The sequence below is a fragment of the Thermobia domestica genome, chromosome 2, assembly GCF_964235325.1.
Source record: "Thermobia domestica chromosome 2, izTheDome1.hap1.1, whole genome shotgun sequence".
Classification (NCBI taxonomy): Eukaryota; Metazoa; Arthropoda; class Insecta; order Zygentoma; family Lepismatidae; genus Thermobia; species Thermobia domestica.
Genome location: NC_137455.1, coordinates 187,495,102 through 187,519,067, shown reverse-complemented (window position 1 = coordinate 187,519,067; position 23,966 = coordinate 187,495,102). Strand labels below are relative to the sequence as shown.

Sequence of the window (23,966 nt, the reverse complement as noted above, 5' to 3'; positions counted from 1 at the left end):
AACTTGTCAGGTTTCTTTTGCTACACATGTGTTCGACTTAAACTTATACAGAAAGGAGGTAATATAATCAGCACCATGCACTGAATCCCTTGATCTCCCAGGCTTTCCAAGTCTCCCATTTCTTAAGGATGGATGAAACCTTGAGTCTCTTTAGAACACAGGTAAATGAGAAATAAATTTCGCCTTATCTGGGGTCGAATGGGTATCGTATGCCTGTTAGATAGGCTCTTTACCAACTATAGACTCACGCTGGCTCAGTAGTAGAGCACTCACCACTACTGCGAGCGATTTCTAGTTTCATATCAGAAGTTGCGAGTGTGCGTTGATCAACACCTTACTCGTGGGTTTTCTCTCCTAGATTCCAATGTCACGAACACTTTTCATAATCATTTACTTTCATTATTCATCAATCTCTTTTGAGCTAATGATACATTTCCCTAAAATTCTCGGCAGGAAAACTTCGAACATATTACATTAGTAAATATCTCATTTTAAACTTTAGGCGTTGTTCTATACAACCTAGTTGCTGACGAGTAAGTAAATGTAATAAAAGTAAGATACATATTTACTCTCATATGTTTGTTTGCGTACTTAAACTGAAAACGAATGTTTTACACACTTCAAGTTAAATGCATGTCTGTCTTTGTATGAAATTGCGACTTTGCTCGTTTATGAATATAGTTTAGGTAAATTATAAGACAAGATTTACTTTGTAAGAAATGTTGTGCAGTTTGATTACATTGTGTTCAATTACACTTCCATCTGCCCGAAAAGTTAGCACAGTGCATTTGAAATAAAAACTGAAGGAGTCATTCCGGATCTATTGCAATTTTGGTGTTGAATAAGCATCGTTAGGATCTGAGAATCTTCTTAAAATTAAAGGTAACATTATTTTCTGGAAAGGGAGGAATAACACCATTAGTATCTCACGTAGCAACCATATATCATACAGTTTAATTATGACACCGTTTAGCAGCAACAATTTGTAAACTATGATGACATAAAGATCTGTTTTATCACATGGAAATCTGTGGTACTAGTTTCAAGCCTGAAGGATAATTCATGCATAGTGCCCCTATCCCTACAATTCTCTTGCAATGTTCCATCATGCCCTGGTTCGACTATTCACACATATCGTTCTCATGCAGCGCCTGAACTGTTTTCTAAACGTTTCCCAGAAATGCACCGCAAGGAGAAAGATGTTTTTATTGGTTCTAATCTACTTCGTATCGCTTCGAGTACCCTGAGGAAAGGCAAGTATGGTGGCCATCGAGCCGCGACCGGGAAGGTTTCGTTTCTAGATGGCGCTGTCGGGGCATGACAAGGGTGTCGTCAAAGCATAGAGGCATTATGTAAGAATCAAAAAATATAACAGAATGACGTTCTACTGTCAAAGTCTGAAATGAAAGTTCCTTGGCCACAGCATGGGTACCTACATTTAACCTTAAGTGGCTATTATAAACTGACTACACATGTATAACAAGCAGATTTAACCCTGGAACTCCAGACATATTTTTATACCTTTGTGTACCAGTCGGGTCCAATGGACCCACAGTAATATATAGGGACCCGCTAGCCATATAATTAACTTTTTGGGAGAAAATGAACATCGAAATACTAAACAATGTAATTTTTGCTATGTATTTTTGAAGAATTAATAAAATACACTTCGTAGTTATCGTCGTTATACCGTACACTAGATATATGGTAACTTAGGAGTATTACTATTTCTTTATATGAGCGCAAATAGAAGTTCTAATTTTTAGGTATAATGAAATAGTCAACATTCTACATACACGTAATAACAACATTAGATTCAAGTAGCAAATATTTACTTCCAAAAAAACTGAAAATTATGATCCCTTTTCCTTTTCTTTTGTATTTGTTATGGTCAGTGTACGAAACATTTTTCACAAACAACTCTGCTGTGCTCAGAAGAAACATTTGTCTTGCATTCGGTACAGAAGGTTCTTGACTTGCAATCCCATTTTGATGGGCAGATCCCGCATCGAACTTTCTTTCTCGGTGACTCTTTTTCGGGGAGCAGTTTCTGTGTGGCTTCTCTTATGTGGAAAGTCTTCTCCAATATGGGTAATTTGTTTGCCGAGGGAAATCAGAAAGTTACGACGTTTCAATCTCTGCCTCTTGTCTTTCTTATGCAGTGACAAGAATATAATACAGGGTGCGGCACCTAAAACCGGCCCTAAAGTGAACACATAAAATGAAATGTAATGTATTGAATATGATTAACTACAACACATAAATGAAATGTAATGTATTGAATATGACTACTCACCTTTACAGCAGTTGCTGAAAGTGTCCTCCGCCCACTTCAACACACATGTGAGCATGATTGAGAAGATTCATATATACCCTTGTCAGTTCTTGTGTTGTAATGCTATTGGTGACATCCTGGATCCTGGTCTTGAGTTCTTCAATTGTGTGTGGATTTGTTTCGTATACTCTTCCCTTTAACAGTCCTCATAAGTGAAAGTCACACGTGGACAAGTCTGGTGACCGAGGAGGCCACAAGCCTTTGCTGATGTAAACATCTCTCTGGTGTAAACATCTCATGCACAAGGGACAATGATGCAGCTGATGTGTGGCATGTTGCACGTCCTGCTGAAAGTAACATAACTGACGCTCCTCTTCGGTCAAGTGTGTATAAAACTCCTCCAGGATTCCCATATACACGTCAGTGTTCACTGTCGTCTCAAAGAATATGGGCCCAATAACGCGTGTGGCGGAAATGGCACACCAAACACCAATCTTCTCATCATGCAAGGGTACCTGGTGGATTGCGTGTGGATTTTCTGTCGACCAATACCGGTTGTTTTGGGAATTTACGCACCCATACAGGTGGAACCACGCCTCGTCACTCACGATGAGAATTAGTGGATCCAAGAAACCACTGGCAACATTGCTCAACAGCCATGAACAGAAATGCACCCTGTTCTGCAGGCCAGGCTCCTTCAGTTCTTGCACAACACTTATCCGGTACGGTTTTAACTTCAGTGCCCTTAAAACACATCTGCAACTTCTCTCACTCGCATGAACCTGTTGACTCAATCTCCTGGTTGACTTTCGAGGACTTCATTACCTACTCCACCTGCATCTTTAATTCAGGTGTGCAGACAGATGGTCGTCTGTTCCTGGGAGCATTTTGAACCGATCCTGTACGTAGTGATGGGTAAATTCCCGGGAAGATATTTTTCGGGAATATTCCCTGGGAATATTCCCGGGAAGATTCCCAAAATGGGAATTTATCCGGGAATTTATGTTCAATCAGAAAGAAAATTGCATTCTATTAATATGATTTCAAAGTTGAATTAATTTTTATATCACAGCATATTATTACTGTTGTCCCCAGAGGATTCTTTCAAATGTATATTCTGAACGGTACTCTGTTACTTTATTAACACTTTATTATATTTAGAGAGTAGCATAAATGTATATTTATTTATAATATGTTCTATCAATTAAGTGTGTGTGAAAAAATTATATAGTAAATTATAGTATTATCAGTTTCAATTTATATGTAAGTGGATTTGCTCAACTTGACTCTATTATTGATATTATGAACACATTAAATTTATAAATGTTATGAAGCAATTAGATTGGGTAAATGCTAGAAGATACATGTCTCACCAATTTATCAACATTTGCGCATACATATTTATGTTCAAAAAATTTGCAAGATACTTACTTATCTTTATATCTTAGCACGTAACATAGCCGTACACGACCTTTCATTCTACCTATTTTTCGAAATTCCATACGTTAATTCACATGTAAAAGAAGTCCGAGAACCTCTTCAGAAATTCGAGTCAGAGAGAGGAGACAGACCGATGTCTATTACTAATGGTGGTTCAGGGTTTATTAACACATTGAGCGCCGTGTGTATCAAAAATTATACACACCGGTTTTCTTTTCTGGGCCATGTGTATCAGTTTATATACACAGTCGAGACTACTGTTTGGTCACAGGAAAATCACATGGTATACCCTCCCGGGCCAAGTTGACCTTGAGAAAGGTCAAGCATTGTTATGCTCATTGACAATTTTTTCCCTGCAAAGCTTAATAGTTTCCAATTGTTGACAAATTTTAATGCGTGTATCAGAAATTATACACGCGGCCCAAAACAACTAAATTTCATTCAAGGTTTTGTTTTGACGTAAACGTTTACCATATTTTTGTCGCTCGTGTCATTTGTTTCCTTCAATAGACCTACAGTATAGTGCCCTCGAGTCAAAATGTCTAGAAAAGCAATATGTGACAGAGAAATTGAGTACATTTTGATGGACTCTGACAATGAAGATCTAGATGTGAATAGTTCAGAAGATGAAAATTCTGATATGTTAGTGGACTCTGATCTCGATCCGGAGTGGCTTCCTGAAGCAGCTGCTGGTTCAAACAGTTTTTTTTTTTTGACGAGGCTGGTGAGGGTATGGCAATTTCCGACATAGCGTTTAGTTACACAATTGAAACCAATACCGATCCGACTAGTGAAAGTACTATGTCAGTGTCGGAAGGAGTAAATGTACCTGATAATCCACCATCTTCACAAGAAGACAGTGTACCGGTTTCGAATCTGTTAGAGACAAATTTGTAAAACATTTCGTGGAGTGACCCTAGTGACAATCACCCTGTTTCTATATTTACTGGAAAAAGTTATATGAACCCTACTATTAGTGGTATTTTGGCTCTTGCTGATCCGATAGATTACTACGAGTTGTTCATCGATCCTGAAATACTCAAAATTATGATTGATCAAACTAATTTGTATGCGATGCAACAAATCCAAAAGATGGACGATGTTTCTCCTAGATACACGATTGGACACCTACAGATATAACGGAGATGCGTAAATTCGTAGGACTTCTTGGTTGGATGGACTAGTTAAGCTTCGTAATCTGAGAGACTATTGGAGCGGAAGTAAACTCTACAATCTGCTATTACCCAGATCAGTCATGCCCAGAAATAGGTTCGAGCTTCTGCTGAAGTTTTGGCATTTTGCCAACAATGAAGAAGCCCAAGGAAATCGACTTCACAAAATGCAGGATATAATAGAAAAAATAGTAAAGAAATATCAGAATGTGTACACACCTGGGCAAAAAATATGTGTTAATGAAACTATGATACCTTGGAGAGGTCGGTTAAAATTTCGACAGTTCCTACCAGGAAAATGCCATAAATATGGCATAAAGGTTTTCAAACTATGTACTTCAAAGGGATATACATGGAATCTATCCTTTTACGCAGGAAAAGAGAAACAAAAAGATATGTCTGTTCCGGAAAATGTTGTAATGAAACTAATAGACGGACTCTTAGGTGAAGGATGTGTACTTTGTACAGACAATTACTATACATCCATCCCACTCGCTTATCGTCTCCTCCAATCTAAAACTCATTTGATTGGAACTTTGAGGTCAAACAGAAAACATATCCCGAAACAAGTGCTTCATGCTAAATTGAAACAGGGAGAAACAGTTGGAAAAGAGACTGTAGATGGAGTGACAGTGTTGAAGTGGAATCACAATAGAGATGTTTTGATGTGTTTGACAGTACACTCCGCAAATGATCACGTGACCAAAACTTCTAGAGGTAAAGAAATTCAGAAGCCAAAGTGCGTTGTGGATTATAACGAAGGGAAGTCATCAATCGATGTCAGTGGTCAGATGGCAACTTACGGAACAGCTTTGAGGCGCTGCACAAAATGGTATAGAAAGGCTGTATTAGAAATTATTTGGGGAACAAGTCTTCTTAATGCGTACTGTTTGTACAATGAAAACACAAGAAACGCTGATCTATCGATTAAAGAATTTCATGAGTCAGTTCTGGAGAGCATGTTAGGTTTGACTGAATCGGTGATCACCCAGCGTTCCACAAGAAGACAGCATCACCTGATTGACAAGTATGATGCAGGAAACCCATCGAAAAAGGTTAGAGGAAGGTGTGTTTCTTGTTATAAGAGACATGGCAGAAAAGGATCGACAACACAAGGGAAGAGAAAGTATGCGACCCAAGTATCAACAGTTTGTGATACATGTGAAAATAATCCGTTTTTGTGCAAGGAGTGTTTCAATTCTAGCCACTAAGAACCCTAAAGTGCTCAGCATCTTTGTGTTAAGTGTGAGTTTATCAATTTAAGATGAAAACAATGTGGGAAACTTAAAATAACAGAATAAATGATGATGAAAGAAAGTAGTTTTTGAATATTCATATTTACACTCATAAAGTTCTTTTACCGCTGACGCTTATGTTTGACGAGAGTGAAACTCGAACTGATTTGAATTCAGCTGTTAATGAATTTCAAACTCTGCGCGTAGTAAATACAAGGACAAAGGTTGGACATTCATTAATATTTGAATCCAAAGCGGTCTTATTGTTCCTCTCGTTAAAAGCTGACCTGTAAACAACAATTAATTAACTTTATAAACAATTGAAACACTCCACCGAACAATGCTGTTGGGGACATTTGGAAATGTGCTGAAATATCAATGGAATTATCTTTATTGATAATGAATGGCATATAACAAATATCCCAATCCTCTATTTTGAATGTCATCTCTGAGGAAATTAAAAAAACAATCCATCTGATATGTTACCCGATGCCAATCATATTTTACAAGCATAATTCCACTGCGATTTCAACACATTTAAAATGTTCTTAACAACGTTGTTCGGTGGAATCATCAGAATCTGAAAAAGTGAATATTGTAAATTTATCACATAATATAAAAATAGTTGTTATTATAGATTTTTGAAATGGCACTAAAAGTAAAGAAACTATTGTATTTGTTTTTCTGAATAATACATATATAAAAATAAAGGTATGAATACAATGATGTTCATCACTTATATTTTTGCCAAATATACCATATAGGCTGAACCCAAGAGTGCGGGCAGACTCTCACGGGGTATGGTAGTTGGAAACAACTCACTATACAAACCTAGGTGTGTATGTGTTCACATACAAGGGGCCAGAAAAAAGTCTTCACTGTGTATCAAAAATGATACACGAAGCCCCAGAAGGAAACCCAATGTGTATCAATCCAGATACAGACGGCCTGAACGTGTAACCTTCTCAGACATTTTGGCCCAAAAGGGTGAACCAGCAGACCTTCCTTCGGCGCTCAATGTGTTAATAATACTTTATCTCTATATCTACATAATTCTAAATTACTTTACAAAATGGTTCCTTTTCATCATTTGTAAATTAGTACTTTGCTAATTTTGGCTGTTCTTTAGCATTGGGGGCCAGCTTTTGCACCTACTTTTTTGCGATATTCTACTCCGATGCGATTGTTTTATGGTTTCATACGTTAAATTACGTTACCAACATTAAATTCAGACAGCATTGCACAGCGAGCGTTAGCGAATGAAGGCGGGTTAGAGATCCGTATGGCACGTTGTTTTCTATCTTCGTTACCAACAATTCACTTTCTTTTCTCGCATAAATCACTTCCACTTACCTTTCCGTTTTGTATAAATATCCTACTGCCTTAAAAAAATATGTTCGATACTCTCTTGACTACTTGAACATCACTATCAACTCATTTCTTCCATAAATCATCCTACTTTTGCTAGTTTTGGCCCCCCAATACTAAACAATTACCTTACTATTTAGTGCAAATGGAAATGAAACTTAAAAAATCATATTATTAGTTATATAAAGTACCGTCAAATAATTTAAATTTTTTTAACCTCCAAACTCTTTAAAACCTGAAAGTAAATCATATATTAAAATAAAATAATTAGTCATATGGTTCTTATAATTTGGAAGATAAAGTAAAGAAATGGAAATAAATTCATTCCCGGGAATTTATAGGCCAGGGAAAAAACCCGGGAATATTCCCATTTTTAAATTCCTTCCCACCGGGAATATTCCCACTGCCCATCACTACCTGTACGCCGCCATTTTTCAATCAATTCCTGAATGGTGTTTTTTGCAGGCACAGAACGTCCTGGAAATTTCTCCCGAAACAAATCCTTTGTTTTCACAAAAGATCCAGTGAGAATGAACCCTTCAACAGTGGCAACACGCTCGGGTATCGAATACGGCATTATCACACACTGACACTCACCCGGCTTAACACAACAAGGCCTTTTTCTCAACTGGTTTTGACAAGTTTCACTGGCTGCGGCTGCACGTGACTGCTGCAGGTCACGTAAGTCGACCCGACCTCGACACGCCATCTCTTGGTAGGAAGGTAGATTATTTAAGTGTTGCCAAAAACACAATATACCAGAATATTACGACGGGCCGGTTTTACGTGCCGCACCCTGTATTAGCGTTGAGTGCGCTTATATCAATCATGTTGAAGAATATTACTAGAGACCATCTCCTTGTCATTCGCTTTGGGCTGTAACAGCGGGTCATTTGGTCAATAGTGTCCACGCCAGAGTTTGTTTCGTTATAGTAAATGATTATTTCTGGCTTTTTCTCTGCTGTACAAGTGTCAACTTTAGGCAGGTTACGCATTGTACTGAGAAGAGTAACACTTTTGTACTTCTTTGGACAATACGAAACTATCATGGCATTCTGTTGGAATCCAAACAAACTGGTTCCTACAGCCCTACTTTTATCCGTTTTGGTAAATGAAGTTGGGAGTTCTGGCTTACTCTTCCGTGTAGTTCCGACGTAGGTGAGTTTCCGTTCCTTCAATTTACGTGCAAGAGAAGAGATTGTAAAGAAGTTATCCCCAATAATTTTCCTACCACATCCAGCAATTTCTTCTGTCAGTTGAAGAACGACTCTTTCCAATTGATTGACTTCTCTTCCCTGTTCTGGACTTTTTCCGTTATATATTTGCATCTTCCACACACAGCTTGTGGAGCTACCACGAATAATCCAGCACTTTATTCCATATTACCCAGTTTACTTGGTATGTATTTCCGAAAGGGACAACGTCCACGAAAAGTTACAAGCTGTTCGTCCATCGTCATGATACCTGAGGGGATATAAGCGTCCTGTGGAGTTTTATCCCTGTCTTCAAACACTGCACGAATTGGAGATAGCTTATCATCAGGTCTTTTCTGGCGCCTGAGCTCTGTATCATCAAAACGTAGAGCGGAATTGATTTGTTGAAAACGATTCCTTCTCATAATGGAATTGAAGATAGGTCGATCCTTTTCCTTACTCCAGAGCTGTCTAGTTCCTTCATTCTTTGATTTGTATATCCCAATAAGTATTAGCACGCCAATATATTTCTGAAGTTCTTCAACACTAACAGGTTTCCAGTCACGAGGAAATTTCATCTTACCTTCCTTGTTAGTTCACTTGCAAATTGTTTCCAGAATGTTCCTACGAAAAAATAGACAAAAAGCAGATTTCTCATCATCAAGTTCCCTGTTAGCATACTCTATAGGACCATGGTTTTTTGTAGTTACATTGGCAGCACCAGCACGCCTGCGACTGGTATTGAAGGGTACTAAATCCCAATATTCAAAGCCACTTCTAGAGGGAAAAATTGCTTCATCTTGCACGTTGCTGTCACTAACATCAGAAAAATCACTCTCACTTCCAGATAACTCTAATAATTCACAATCCACTTCTCCATCATCTGACGAATCACCAGAAAAGTCCTCCTCTTCTGCCAACAGACATTGGCGTATGTCATTATCGGAAAGTCTGCCAGGTGCCATTATCCTCACACACTAAATCCAATGACTAAAGTGAAACGTGCACTGGATGGTTTACAATATATTATAGGTATAAATTTATAATATGCCCCTGAGAAGTTGTGTCAGGGAGAAAACACTATAAACCAGTAGATATTATGTACAAAAGGAATAATTTGTTGGGAAAATTTACTAAAACTGCATTGAACTCCTTTACAAGTAAAACATTTTTAAACATAATACTGAAAACAAACAATAAAGAACATGCTGACGTCAATTCTGCAATCTATTATCCGCAATGTAAATAAAAAAAAAGTTGAACCAGTATTTCTATTTAGAATATACAATGGATCCACTGGACCCCCCTGGTACACAATGCTATAATTTTTATATATACCACCTGACTTAAAGCAACAAAGTATTTCACACATAACATGAGAGAGGAGCACGATAAAGAAAAAGTCACGGAATATTAGCGACCACTCAAGAAAACTTACTCTGTAATTAATAAACGAAAAGTCATATGGGTCCAATGGACCCGTTTGGGACTCCCAGGGTTAAGGTTTCAGACATGTCACTGACGGTACTGATCTCACATTTCGTAAGTCATGAGCCGAAAATATGCCCATACCACACCACATTCGATAACTCGGACAGATTTGTAACCCGCTGTGATCCGGATAGGCCTGTGATTCGAACAAATCCGTGACTCGAACAGATATGGTGTGACGCAATGATGACGAAACATCGTCCTGCTTATGGAAAGTGTTTATAAGGCTGTCAGTGTAATTCTAGCAAATCTTATATTATCCTCCCCGTCTTTTTTCTAATAGGATCTATGATTTTATTTCTCTTATCTATCTATCTATCTATCTATCTATCTATCTATCTATATATATATATATATATATATATATATATATATATATATATATATATATATATATATGTGTGTGTGTGTGTGTGTGTGTGTGTATGTATGTGTATGTGTGTTAAGGGGGCGGACTACTAAAAATGATACAAAAGCCAACCATTTTTCTTTTGCTCGTTTTTCGCACGTGAAAAGAGATAATGAAATGCAACTTACCACAATAATAGACAATGTTATTCTACACCCGAAAATATGAATTAGAAGAATTTTCAGTGTTGCTGTCCATAGAAATTACAGTGTAGCCAGAATATGAATTACCCAAAAATCTAGGTTAAGACAGTGAGTAGGAAAATGAACTCAACGGTAATTGATAACTTATTATGCTGTCTTGCTTCCTTGTTTACTACTTTTACAATAATATTTGTATTTATTTTGTAATAAACAAAAAGTTATTAAAATTAAATATTAATATTCTTAGGAGATTTTGTAATGTTCAGAAGGTAAATATGATAAAAGTGCCAAGTTAGAAGCCTAGAATACACTTTAACAATAACACACATGAGTCCATTTATATTGTTACTGTAAATTTGTGCCTGTAATTAGAGTAATTCGAAGCTAATTGCAGGCTTTTTATATAACGGCGTACGATACTGCCATCTGTTGGCCAAATTCGGAAAGCCATATTTCTCGCGGAAGGATATATAATCTCGCGCAGGTCGTCTGCTTTCGCTTTATGCGGGTGGGTGGAGCAAAGTGGCAGTCGGCGCCAAACTCGATTTGAGAGTGGAGAGCTGAGAGCGGGAATTGAAGAGTAAATCGTAAACCATGCCACCAGAAAGGAAGAAATCAAGATTGTTTTTGTCTGCTAAAAGAAAAAAATGAAGAGGAGAAAATTTAATACACTGGCATAAAGAACAGAAGCAAAAAAGGCTATAATACTTTTTTGTTTTCTTATTATAGACTAAATATTTTTTCAACTTTGTAGACAATTTTTACTGCTAACGAACAAATGTTAGATATTTCTTTTATTAAATTTTATATGTACGTTTGTTGGGTGAGAGCGGAATCTGGGACCTAATAGTTACCATTTACCATACTTTATGTCCCTCATGTGTCTCTTTCCCCTGGCTAAAAGGTATCGTTTTTCCAGTGTAAATCTGCCCGTATTCACTATCTCTTGTTTTCATTTTCGTTGCTCTTCCGGTTTGTTATTCTCTATCAGTATAGTCCTGCCCTTCGTGTTCCTTTACTTTCTTTGCGCCTGTTAATCGATTCCATCTTATTATTATTATTATTATTATTATTATTATTATTAGCGTATTTTTCTAGTAGAAAAGATGCCGACAGGCTCTGCTCCATGACTTTATATTGCATACACTACTTTACAGGATAAAATCGATACAACTGCCTCTATTGCTTTATTATTATTATTATTATTATTATTATTATTATTATTATTATTATTATTATTATTATTATTTGATTGAATGCTGTGTAAAGTAGCGTGAATATAATGTCATAACTATGTGCTATGAAACTAAAGATGTTTATAATTTTGTGATAGTAATTCTGTCATCAGATCGTAATATTACAATAAGCTCCCAGTTTTTCTTTCTGGAACGCAATATTTTTTACAAGGAAAATATATCAACAATTGAGGAGTTAACTTTCAAAAGGGAATATATCTATTTTGATCGTTCAGTGGGCACATTTTTTTGTTTTCTGGTTCGTTTCTCAGATGCCTATCGATTTGACAACTGTCAATGACATTCCCATTGAATTAGGCTTATTACAAACCAAAATAGATCCATTTCAAAGAAATGATTGTATATGTCGAATTTGACAAATGAACCAGGAAAAAAAAATGTATGTAATCACTGAACGACCAAACTGGATACGTATCCTTTTGAAAGTAACCTTTCCAATTATTATTTCCTTCCGAGTTGCTATTACCTGTACAGGTGACGTAAGTTTCATAGTTTCTGCTTTCCTTATCGATGAGAGAATGCCATCACAGTTCATTGCTTTCCGCAATCAAATTTTAAATTACTTGAATGTAATCAGAGTAATGTTTCATGTTCTTTAAAGTCTTATTAGATTGAGGAACTTACTTTCGATAAACAAACAAACAAATAAGGATTTTATAATTGATTTTCTTCCGAAAGATGTAAAAAAAAAAAAAAAAAAAAAATCAAGGGGATAAATAAAAGGGAAACCAAAAACTGTCGCCTTTGCGAAGGGAATCAAGCTGTACACTCCCTGATGAGTCCCTAAAACCTTTAGAATCTACGTTGATAACAATAAAATGTTGAGTTGTACTAGATTTATTGAACGGTCGCACTGTACGAAGTGTCAGACTTAATATTTCACTTTGAATAATTTGTTTCCATTCCCTCACACTAATTTCTAATATTTTCAATTTTTTAAAGCAGGTTTCAATCACAAAAAGTGCTAGTAACCCGTACCGTTGCGAACCGCCAGAAAAAAGGGCTGATTGTTATTATTATTGTTATTTTGTTAGTTAGTGTGGAATATCTCTCTTCCTCTACGCGAAGAACCTCCTGTGAGTGCTCAGTATCCGGTATCTGTCCGAAGCGGTTGTATAGGTTGTTTTCGAATAACCGTGATTATCCACACCAATTCAGTCTTCGCAGATATAATTTTATTTGTATTTATTTATATTATTATTATTATTGCAAATGGTGGATAAAATTACAGATCTCTTTCTGTAAAGCCTTTTCCCCGCGGTAAAGAGGGAAAAAGAAAATGAGCTATGCTTCAAACGCTCAATTAAAAAGGGCGATGTGATGATTTCGAGAGCAATATGAATCCATTTACATTGTTCTTTCATTCATTGCAGGTGAATGGCCTTGACATCTGTTTCTAAAGAGAACAGGAGAGAAATTGTCATATTTCTTTTCAGTCATCTTTCTTTCCATTCCCCGCTTTCTTCTCAAACTTCACCGAGCAATTGCACAAAACAACACTCTGTTCACCCTCTGATAAAGCTGGCAGGTGCAAGGAACACAAACCCTGACAAGAACATAATCTTTTCAGGTAGTTATCCGCACCCCATTGTAGGTAGAGTTCTTTAGAAATCTGACTGTTGCCGAGACCATCATGTGAGGAATTCCGGAAAATTTCTATGTAATTTCTTCCATCATCACTTTCTAACCCTCATTTCAAATGGTTCGCATATATGTATATATGTCATCTGATTATCAACCATTGTCAACCAACCTACTGCTGGATGAAGGTCTCTCAAACTTTCTTCCACAAACATCTACCTTGGGCACTTCGTTTCTACGTCACTCCCCACTTCTTAATTATATATATATATATATATATATATATATATATATATATATATATATAGAGAGAGAGAGAGAGAGAGAGAGAGAGAGGTGGATCCAAGGGGGGCTATAGCACCCACCTTCACGCTTAGGTATACACTGGATAAATTGGGATGCAATCCTGCTTTACACTGGATAAAGCTGCAAACTATGGTTTAGCCCCTCCCTTGATCATATTCTGGATCCGCCACTATATATATATATATATATAGTTTTATTTCTGGCGGTACGCAACGGTATCACGTACCGGCACTTTTTTGTTTGGAACGGAATATTTCCTCGTCTGTCTTAAAAAGGGGTTGACGAGAAACTTCAAGAATACCAAATAGTAAATATATAGTGTTATTAAAAATCAGACTTTTTGGTTCTCTCCTTTTCTCCATGTGAAGACCTGTAGTGGTGCGTCGGCGTCACTGCGCTCTCGCTCTCTGCGAACTTAGAGCCTTGCCCACAGATGTTGGACAAACCTTTCCAACATTGACATAATTTATTTGATATTTTCGCGAGGTATTGGATGTATTTGCTTTGTTGCAACCAGAAAAAGAAATGAAAATGAAAGCGGAATACCTTCATTCTTCTTCCAGAAAGGTGAATCTTACTGTTATTTCTTCATTAAATTTAACTTTTAAAAAGCCCAACATTTCCCTGACAAGGAGGCTGCGGTACATCTGTATTTGGAATGAAGAAAATGGGACGAGGACGGGAGAACCCCGAGAAAACCCACATTTGTCCGCCATAAACTCCACTGGGCGAGAGCTGGGATTGAAGTAGGGAATGCACGCACTAGATGTGAGCGCTCCACTACTGGGCCACCTTGGCCCTAGGTATATTTTGAATAATCTATAATAAACCTTTTTGTATTGTCTTCACATATTTACATGAAGACTTCATAAAGTATTTATTTTGAAATTGTAAGCGAGAGCTTCTGTAAATTCGCTTTGACATTCGGGTTCCATAGGCCATAGAGTTAGTTATATTCAATGCTTGGATTATTTTTAATTTTATAGTGCGTTAATTATTATATTTCAGTATGCTTTATGCTAAATTATTTGTTGAAGTTACTGCATTTTTTGATGTCAAACATAAAATATTAGTAAAGTAAGAAAGAGTGGTCAGGTTTTAATGTTATTTTATGTGCTATTATTGTTCGTCCTTCATTTTTTTTTTAATCAGTCAAAAGTATAGTATATATCCTACGTGATCGATCAAACTCATCTTATGAAATATCAAGTTCAACGTCACACGATTATGCACCGAGGCTAAGGGAGACGGTGATGAAAAATGAATGAAACGGTGGAATGAAGAAAGTGGGTGGAAACGAGAGAACCCAGAGAAATCCCACATAAACGTGCACGCACCACAAAGCTCCCTTGGCGAGCGCTGCATCTCACCAAGTACCACACGCACCAGCGTGAACGCTCTACCAGTGAGTCCCGCGGCTCCAAACCCATCTAATACTGACTAAACTTGACATAATAGTTGAGCTTGACGAGCCTAGTGTGTATGTAATGTTATGGTGTGCAGTGCGTTGGCTTTCAAGTTATGAGTCACCGAAGTTGAGATTTCGACTTAGTTAAATTATGTTGTTGTTTCAGTACCTACTTATAATGAAGCTGTTAAAATCGATGAGGGACGATAATTCTTCTGAATAGCAAATTGACTTTTTTTTTTTTTTTGCATTGTGTATAAGTTGCATTCGTGAAAAATATGTTTGTTTTACGTCTAGAATTAAGTTTCCTGTCGTAATTACGTAGACATGTTAGTATTGTTTAAAGATATCTGCAACTTTCTAAAGACTAAAATATTTTAGTAGGAATTTTGAACTTCTGGTACTCATTTCTTATCTTTTATTTCATTAACTTTTATGTATATTTTGTTTTACGATTTGGGGTTGTATCGTCTCAAAAAGATGTGAAAGTGATGTCTCGTTTTGGAAAGTTATCTTTTTCTATTGAAAGAATTCTGTCCGTCTAGAATATGGTAATGACAATTCTGTCTCGTCTCGTCTCGTAGGGAACATCGTGCTATAAGAAATTATTGGTACGCTAATATGCCAATTGTTGATAGCTCCTGATTTAAGCAGTATTTTATATAATGTTTGTCTATAAATATTTAGGTATAAGAACGGTTGACGTGTAGAAACAAACTGGATATCAATTGGTAATGAATTCGAGTACAATACTTTTTGTGATGTGTGATTTCCATTATCGCTATTTTGGATAAAAAGGTTATAATAATAGGTTTGAACTTCTACAAGAAAGGAGGTATATAAAAGAGGGAAAGAAAATCAATCCCAATTGAAAAAATGGAAAAGTACTGTAATTACATCTAGGGTGCTTATAACGGAAAATACGTTTTTTCTTTTGAAAATTGTATCGTTCATTTCTTAGAGCGGGTTGAAAATTGCTACTGAAGAATAGACAAATAGGTTCAACAAACAAACTTTTTATAAAAAGGATGTTCTATATGTAAATAACGAAACATTTGTAGAAACTGGAAATGTCTTAGTGTAACTCCCTTCAAAAATATGTCCTTTTCTTAGAATTATAAATATGCTAGGAGAATCCCTTTCTTTGCATCTACCAGGTCAGACAACACTGCTCCTGCCAGCAAACCCACAGTTCTAGCATGATACGCCAGGTGACATCACCGAATCAAAAATGGTCGGATGTAATGTGAACAATCTTCTGTATATCCATTTGTGTGTGCTTAAGTCCGTATTATACAAATTTCGTGGCTGTATGCTGAATGCTTATAAATACGTTGGTAATAACAATGGAAAAAACATTGAATCAACCTACGTATCCGTTGAAGTGGGATTACTCAAAACTCCATCTTAGTCTGCACAGAGAACATTGTACAAAATAATCTTTCTAAGGCAGGCCTGCAATTAGGGGGGCCAGCCCCCTAAATTTTTTGACTCCCCCAAACCACAATGCATCCGTATGATGTTGATACAAAGAGATCTAGAATTGTTACAATTGCCCCCCTAGCATATTTATGTCCCCCCAAACTTTAGTGGCTGGTTACTGGCCTGTTCTAAAGTATTGAAATTCAGAAAACTCGGAGTTACCCAAAGTCTAGTCTAGAATCTGAGGACAACATCTATACCAATTATCTGTACTAAACCGAACTGTTTCGGGGATCTGACGCCGAGAGAAGTGTTATGGCGTTTTCCCCCCACAGGGGTTGCATTTCGATAACTTTGTCTTCTTCTAAACCTAGGGAGGTTCACTCACAATATATACAAAATTTTAAGTTCCATGCCTGACATAATTTCGGAGAACAAAAAAAGTTTTCTTTTCCCCTTAGAGGTTGAATTTCGCGAAATCCCGTCTTTTAAAAGCCTAGGGTGTTTTTGAGCATGGGTGACATTTACTACCACTGGGAATCTAACTCGAGTCATCGCACCAAATCCAATATTCAAGCATACCCCATCTAATTAGAATTTCAGTCTCCTTGAGAAAATGGGAATTTTATATAGGGGCCTATTGCATATGGAATCTCACACAGTTAATAATGGCGTGGACCTTGTTTTTTAAACAATCCTGAAACCGGACAAAAATACCTGAATTCGACATTGTCAGTGAAACAGAGAAACCAACATAATCAAACGGTATTACTGTCAGCAGCGGCGATTGAGTGTGAATACTGGGGGGGAGGATTTGTCATTACTAAGGGTCATGAGGTCAAATATCTGTAAAAACCACGGCAACCAAGTTGAACCACTCTTTTATTCTGTTTCGGTGAGAAGTGGGGGCGCAACTATCCCCATGCCCACCCTAATCGCCGCCACTGAGTAGTGCGAAAAGTGTTTCAGACATTTTGAACTGACGCTCAACCATTCGTAAGTGACAAAAAGGAGAGAACATGAGAGGAGGGAGAAAGCTTGGCAATGAAGTGGATAATACACAATCAAATGTAATCGTGAAGTTACTTCATTTACTTTGACAGTTTTGACTCAAAGAAAGCATTTGCGATCGCGAAAATTCTTCCAAGACCTACAGGGCCAGCCCCTCGTGATCCCTGCGGGACCCCTTGGGCCCTTGGTAATCGAAAAGTAGCCAACGTGGCCAGTCCAGCACTGCCCTGAACCCAAAGCACTAATCTACATCCAAATAATTACGCAAAATACACATGTACGCACACACAAAAAGAAACAGCCAAATTCTGCAATGTATATTCACGGGAAACAGAAGACAGGTTTTCTGATGTGTCTTTCTAAAAACGTAAAACGAAGGAAAGGAAAAAAAAAAAAAAAGAAACAACCCCCAAAGGCGAGGCAATAAGTCCCTTTCCACCGCTGCACCTTATGTGTTCTCCTTCCCTTTTCCTTCTCCCCCTTCCCTTTCTTTGCTTCCGAATGTGCTTTCAATAATGAACTGAAGGCCACTGACATAGGAGGAACACCGGTAGGAGGTACTAGTTTTTCTTGCACATCCTTCCCATTTCATCAGTAGCGGTGCGTCCCATGTGCAGTCTAACTTCTTTTTTTGTCGATAGATGTCTCACAAGAGAGTGTGCTGAAATTCTATCTGTGATCCATCGCCTTAAAGTCTGCATTGAAAGATAAGTGTACGGCCTATCCAAGTGTAAACGCACGAAAATTACAAAATATAATGCTACACATTTTTAAAATTGCGGAAATCAAAGTTTAAATAATTGAAACTGTAAAGCATATATAGAATATTGGAGTAGCATGATCCCAAAGATACTTTGTGGAAACTTATTACATAGTGTGTGTTGAAACCACTTTATTGATTTTTCAATATGAATTCATGAATCAACATGAAATTATATTCGAAATATTTAGGACACGGTATCATGATTAGGAAAAATCGCATCAAGGATAAAAAATATGAAGAATATTTGTAATTGAGTAGTACACATCATTAACCCACTTTAAAATTTTGCGCCAATCCTCTAGAGTTGATATCATATAAGCTTCTTCCATGTTACTGAGTCACCGCTTCTGCCTAGTCATAGAAGGCACTGGGTCATACCGAGTTCGAGAAGTGAGACCCAAACTCAAGTGCCATAGACAAAAGTCATGATCCAAGTTATCCAGGCGACCCGGTAATCCATGATACCAATAGTGTGTGGACACTGAATGATTTATTATTATTTCAAAGTATGTGTATGTACACGCAGATACTTAACAATTGTCAGTTTCAACAAACGACATTTCTTAGAATAAACTTAATGACGAAATTTGTGCTTGTTCATCATAAATTAAAGAGCATATTTCCTGTTTCTCTTTTGTATAATAATCTATCTGGACATTTACATAACGATTTTCCCTCATATCATCCCCTACCACCTACTGCATACGAACGTGTGTTAAATGTACGTACAGCCTACGACTGACCGTCAGAGCTGATACGTACGTACGTGTCCGTGTGTGAGAGTGGGAGTTGGCTTGTGTTTGTGTGTTTGTGTACAGTTTAGGTACACAGTAAAGCAATTTAAGTTGCAAAGAAGATAATTACCATATTGGATCGTTAAATGTTTTTATTTGACGTCCGCTTGTTTTTCAAACAAGATCATAAAGATCAAGCTACTTTAAAATTCAGTGGTGACCCGCAACATGTATACGCATATAATGACAACCGATAGGAGAGCCAATTTTTGAATAAACCAATCATGTATCGCCCTTCCTCTCCCCGCCCTCGTTGGCTGTCTATGTCTCTTAATCATTAGTAATTTTGCTTTTAAACCAGAAATGGTTGAACGGGTAAGCACTAATACGCATCTGCAGCGGCCGTTTCCCTGCTTATAACTACCGTTATAAAGCTCGATTCTCTTTTTTGAAACGCATGCAAAGTTGCGCCCTAAACGGCTATTTGATTCAGAAGGTTAAATTCCATGAACGTAGAGGAATTCGATACACGATGAAATACAGCCATAATGTCCCTTTGCGGTGCACAACATCAGATCTCATATCTTGTTAACTAATAGCTTTTTTTTGGCCAGGAGCTGAACATATTAAAAAATAGAAAAGGAGATAAAAGTTTAACAAGTAAAAAAGAATACATATACAGTATTGCTGATGTATATAAATATTGTCTTTCATATTTGTTGACATTCATTTTATTTCATAACAGCATGCTTTATTTTTGAACACATACTTCTATAAGTAAGTTTCGTACTTCTATTCCATAAAAAGAAAGCACTCGTAATATGCCTTAAAAAGTCTTATTTGAGGTTTCTTAAGACGTTTATATATATGCAGTATATATATATATATATATATATATATATATATATATATATATATATATATATATATATATATATATAGGGTATCTCAACCTCTTGAGTCAAATTTATACTGGTTTTAGATCAATCAATTATGAGTATTTTGAAATAGGAAACCTGAAGTCAAACACGTCTGGTTCAAGCGCCACGCGATCTTGAAGTTTTCGTAACTAGTATGCCTGAGTATGAAATGCAGTAAGAAATACGTGTGGCATTGTAATCTAGTTGATTGTGCATAACATTAAATTAGATTGCCGAAGGTTTGACAGAAACACACAACTGCTTATTTTGCATAACATTACATCATATAACTGAAGTTTAATGCAAATACACCATTTTTTTATTTTGCATAAAATTACGTCATATTGCTTATGTATTAGTATAAAAAAATCTCCGCTGCATTGCATGTACCCTCATCTCTCAGTAATCATTCAAAGTGCGGTAGTCATAATTGGCCCCAAATGGCCGGTCTCGATATATGTCACATCCTCTCATGAAATTTTGCCTCACTCTCTCAAATATGCCTCGTGCTTGTTCCATAATTAAGAAGGCACCTAGGGTCCTGCCAAGTAGGTCCTCCTAGAATTTTACTGGTGTTTCAAACACTAACAACTTGATGCGTCCGCAACTTCAATTCTAGGCATTAAGGGTCTGATAAGTAAGTTCTAAATAAACATTTTTGTTATAATAAAAATGTATTATCTGAACCACCTTCATCATGTAATTGAAAATCGGTTGGTGAAGTTGATTTTAATTCGAGGAGAGGAAAAGGAAAAAAATCATATGAAATTAAAACCAATTAAAAGGATTTGTTTTATCTTGAACTTCAGACTAAGTTGAGAAAAAAAGTAAATATATTTAATAAAATGAATTAACAAATGATTTAATAATTAGTTAAAACTTGGTTGTTTGATCACAATTTGAATCAGAATGCTTTGACATAAGTCATTTCAACAGGAAAATGGATACATTCTTGTAATAATGGAAAAACTGAAAGGTTGTCGTTGAGCTTTAGCGTTCATTTCAGTGACTCAGCAGACCACACGCTGGAAAAAAATGTCGAATTTGCCAAGGTAGTCTGTCTATTGGTGTAGATTGATCCGTAGTAAATCTTGCATAGAAATATAATAGCTCAACCGATATTGGGAAGTATATGTAATTCGTTTCTCATGCATAGTTTAAGTATGGAAGTATAGGAACGTAACGTAAGCAAATAGTTTCATTATCGTAAGGCTAGTGTGCATTTTGTCCTCTGTTCTAAACAGCAGAGCCCAATGATTTATTATGTAAACGTGAAAAATATGCCAAAAAAGGAATTTCCATCGTGCTACGTATTCTGTACATAAATACTTACGTCCTATGGTTAATTATACTCCCTGTGACGAAACGATTATGAACACAAAGTTCAATGCAAGTCAATCAATTATCAGTACTGTCATTTACCAACGTCTGTGGAAAGAATCTAAACGTAAACTTTGTAGGCTATATACGACCATTGAGTACGACAGATTAAGGCTTCCTATGACCACCACTGGAGGATATCTACTAAAATAAAACCATGCGATCACAATGGATAAAACCTGGACTGACTAAAATAACTTTTCAAAAGAACTTCAGCTCCACGAAAAGTCAAGTGAAATATGTGATTTCGAGCTTAGAATAAATTTGGAAAGAGCTAACTAAACTTGGAATCACTTCTTAATTGAATTCTCATCGTTAGCTACTTTAAAATCAAAATATATTTGGGAATTTAAAAACAAATTTCTATTACATAAATACATTTAAAATAATTAACACGTATTGATACATACACGTACCATTACATAATAATATCGTATTTTTTATATATCAGTGCTATAGAATGTATATGTTGTCCCAGCCACGAGAAGAAAACTGAACGAATAGAGAGAAAAAAAGACGAGTAAAAATCAATGTGATATAACTGCCTCATGAAAATATTTGTTTGCCTTTATGTTGATCTTTAATTAAATGATCACTTTACTTTGAATGTAGTTTCTTTCTTTACTATTAATTTTAACGAAAAATATGTTGATATTTTTTATTTCTTCAACACGGGCCGATAGCGTATTCCAAAAGTATTAATTGATTTCAGCCTTGAGGCTTTATGGGACGTGGATCTATAGTTTAACGTAAAATCTATTTGAATTCCAAAAGGGTTTTGAAGCAGAGATTCACGAGTCCAAGAGGCATCGCATGTAGCTACGAGAGCGTCCAAAATATTTTCATGGAGCAAAATCATTGTAACTACCTTCTCGACTTGTGATTCTGTAAAAGCAAAATCTGATACTAACAATTAATAGGTAGTTTCTACCAAGACAAGTGAAATTTTATGCTAGGTTAAGAATAGAGGTTGTTTGATTGATTGAAATTGTTTAACATCACTTTTCAGTAAAATGACTATATGAACATGGCCCTACATCTATGAATGTGTGGCATATATGAATGTGGGATCCGAGAAACACGAATTCTCATCAGAAACTGAATTCAAGTCTTGCGCGCCAAAGGCACCAACGCTCACGATATGGCCACAATAAAGCAGTATCAATATACAGCACATAGCGGGCACATTGTGCCCAATATTTACCTAAAGTTTACCAAGAAGCACATACACAACGATAAGACACTGAAATTTTATAACAGTATATATATATATATATATATATATATATATATATATATATATATATAGGGTGTTTCAAAACAACACCGATAACATTTGGGAGGTGATATCTGACACCAAAATAAGACAAAACGTGTAGACCAAGCTGGGTGCACAAATGCTTCCTTTTGGATTTATATAGGTTGACGAAACATGAACAAATGGACTTTAAAGCTACATAGTTCCAAAACTATGGGACCTACCGTAATCGGGTCAAGACTTCACTTACGAACTAGTGTGTACCCTGACCAAATATCCAAGTTTCAGAATTATATGGTACTTCCACAACAAATTTATAGGGGTAGTTGGTGAGTACTTCAGATTATATTCCTCTAGTCAAACTGCCTCCATAAAAATTGTTACAGAAGTGCCGCAGGATTCTGAAACATGTATTTTTGGAAAGCGCAGATATTGGTTTTAAAGTGAAGTCTTGACCCGACTACGGTAGGTCCTAAAGTTTTGGAGCCAGGAACCTTTAAAGTTCATTTTTCATGTTTTCGGCAGCTTATAACTCCGAAAGGAAACATTTGTGCACCCAGGATGGTCTATACGTTTTGTCTTATTCTGGTGTCAGGAATCACCTCCCAAACGTTGTCGGTGCTGTTTTGAAACACCCTGTGTACTGTATATAGGGTTTCCATAAAGTCCGTTGCCACCCCATGTATCTGCTAAAGGACTGTGAATATGAGAAAACGCAAAAACAAGTCCGTCGTTATTGTGAGGGTCTTGAATTGTGAGCTATAAAAGGTTCATCCCAGACACCTCCATATAGGGATACGTAGGGTTAATTTGAAAATTTCAAATGGCAAAGGGGGTCAAATAATATATCGTTGGAACAGTTCAACAGAAATAGTTTGCCGTAACTTTCGATTTGCTATGTTGACCTGTCCAAAATGGCGGGTGTTCACATTTCGTGTCCATAAAGTCCGTTGCCACCCCGTGTATCTGCAAAACGACTGCGAATATGAGAAAACCCAAAAGACCTCTGTCATTATTTTAAAGGGTTGGAATTATGTGCTATAAAATATCCATCCCAGACCCCCCCGAATAAGGTAGGGTTAAAGTTCTCTACATCTCGTTTTCTGATGTCGATATTTTCGCAACTCTATATTTCCACTTTTGATATAACAATTTCGTAAAACTTTAATCTCATGGCAATACAGTATATCAACAAAATGGG

At 36.6% G+C, this 23,966-nt stretch overlaps 1 protein-coding gene across 1 annotated transcript; it reads right to left on the bottom strand.

Annotated features, from left to right (window-relative positions):
- Positions 1 to 8,862: 8,862 nt before the first annotated feature.
- Positions 8,863 to 9,261, bottom strand: LOC145679279 (uncharacterized). The gene has a single exon (XM_081749867.1). It carries the CDS (start codon positions 9,259 to 9,261, stop codon positions 8,863 to 8,865), a length of 399 nt encoding a protein of 132 aa, XP_081605993.1.
- Between the last annotated feature and the right edge of the window lie 14,705 nt (positions 9,262 to 23,966).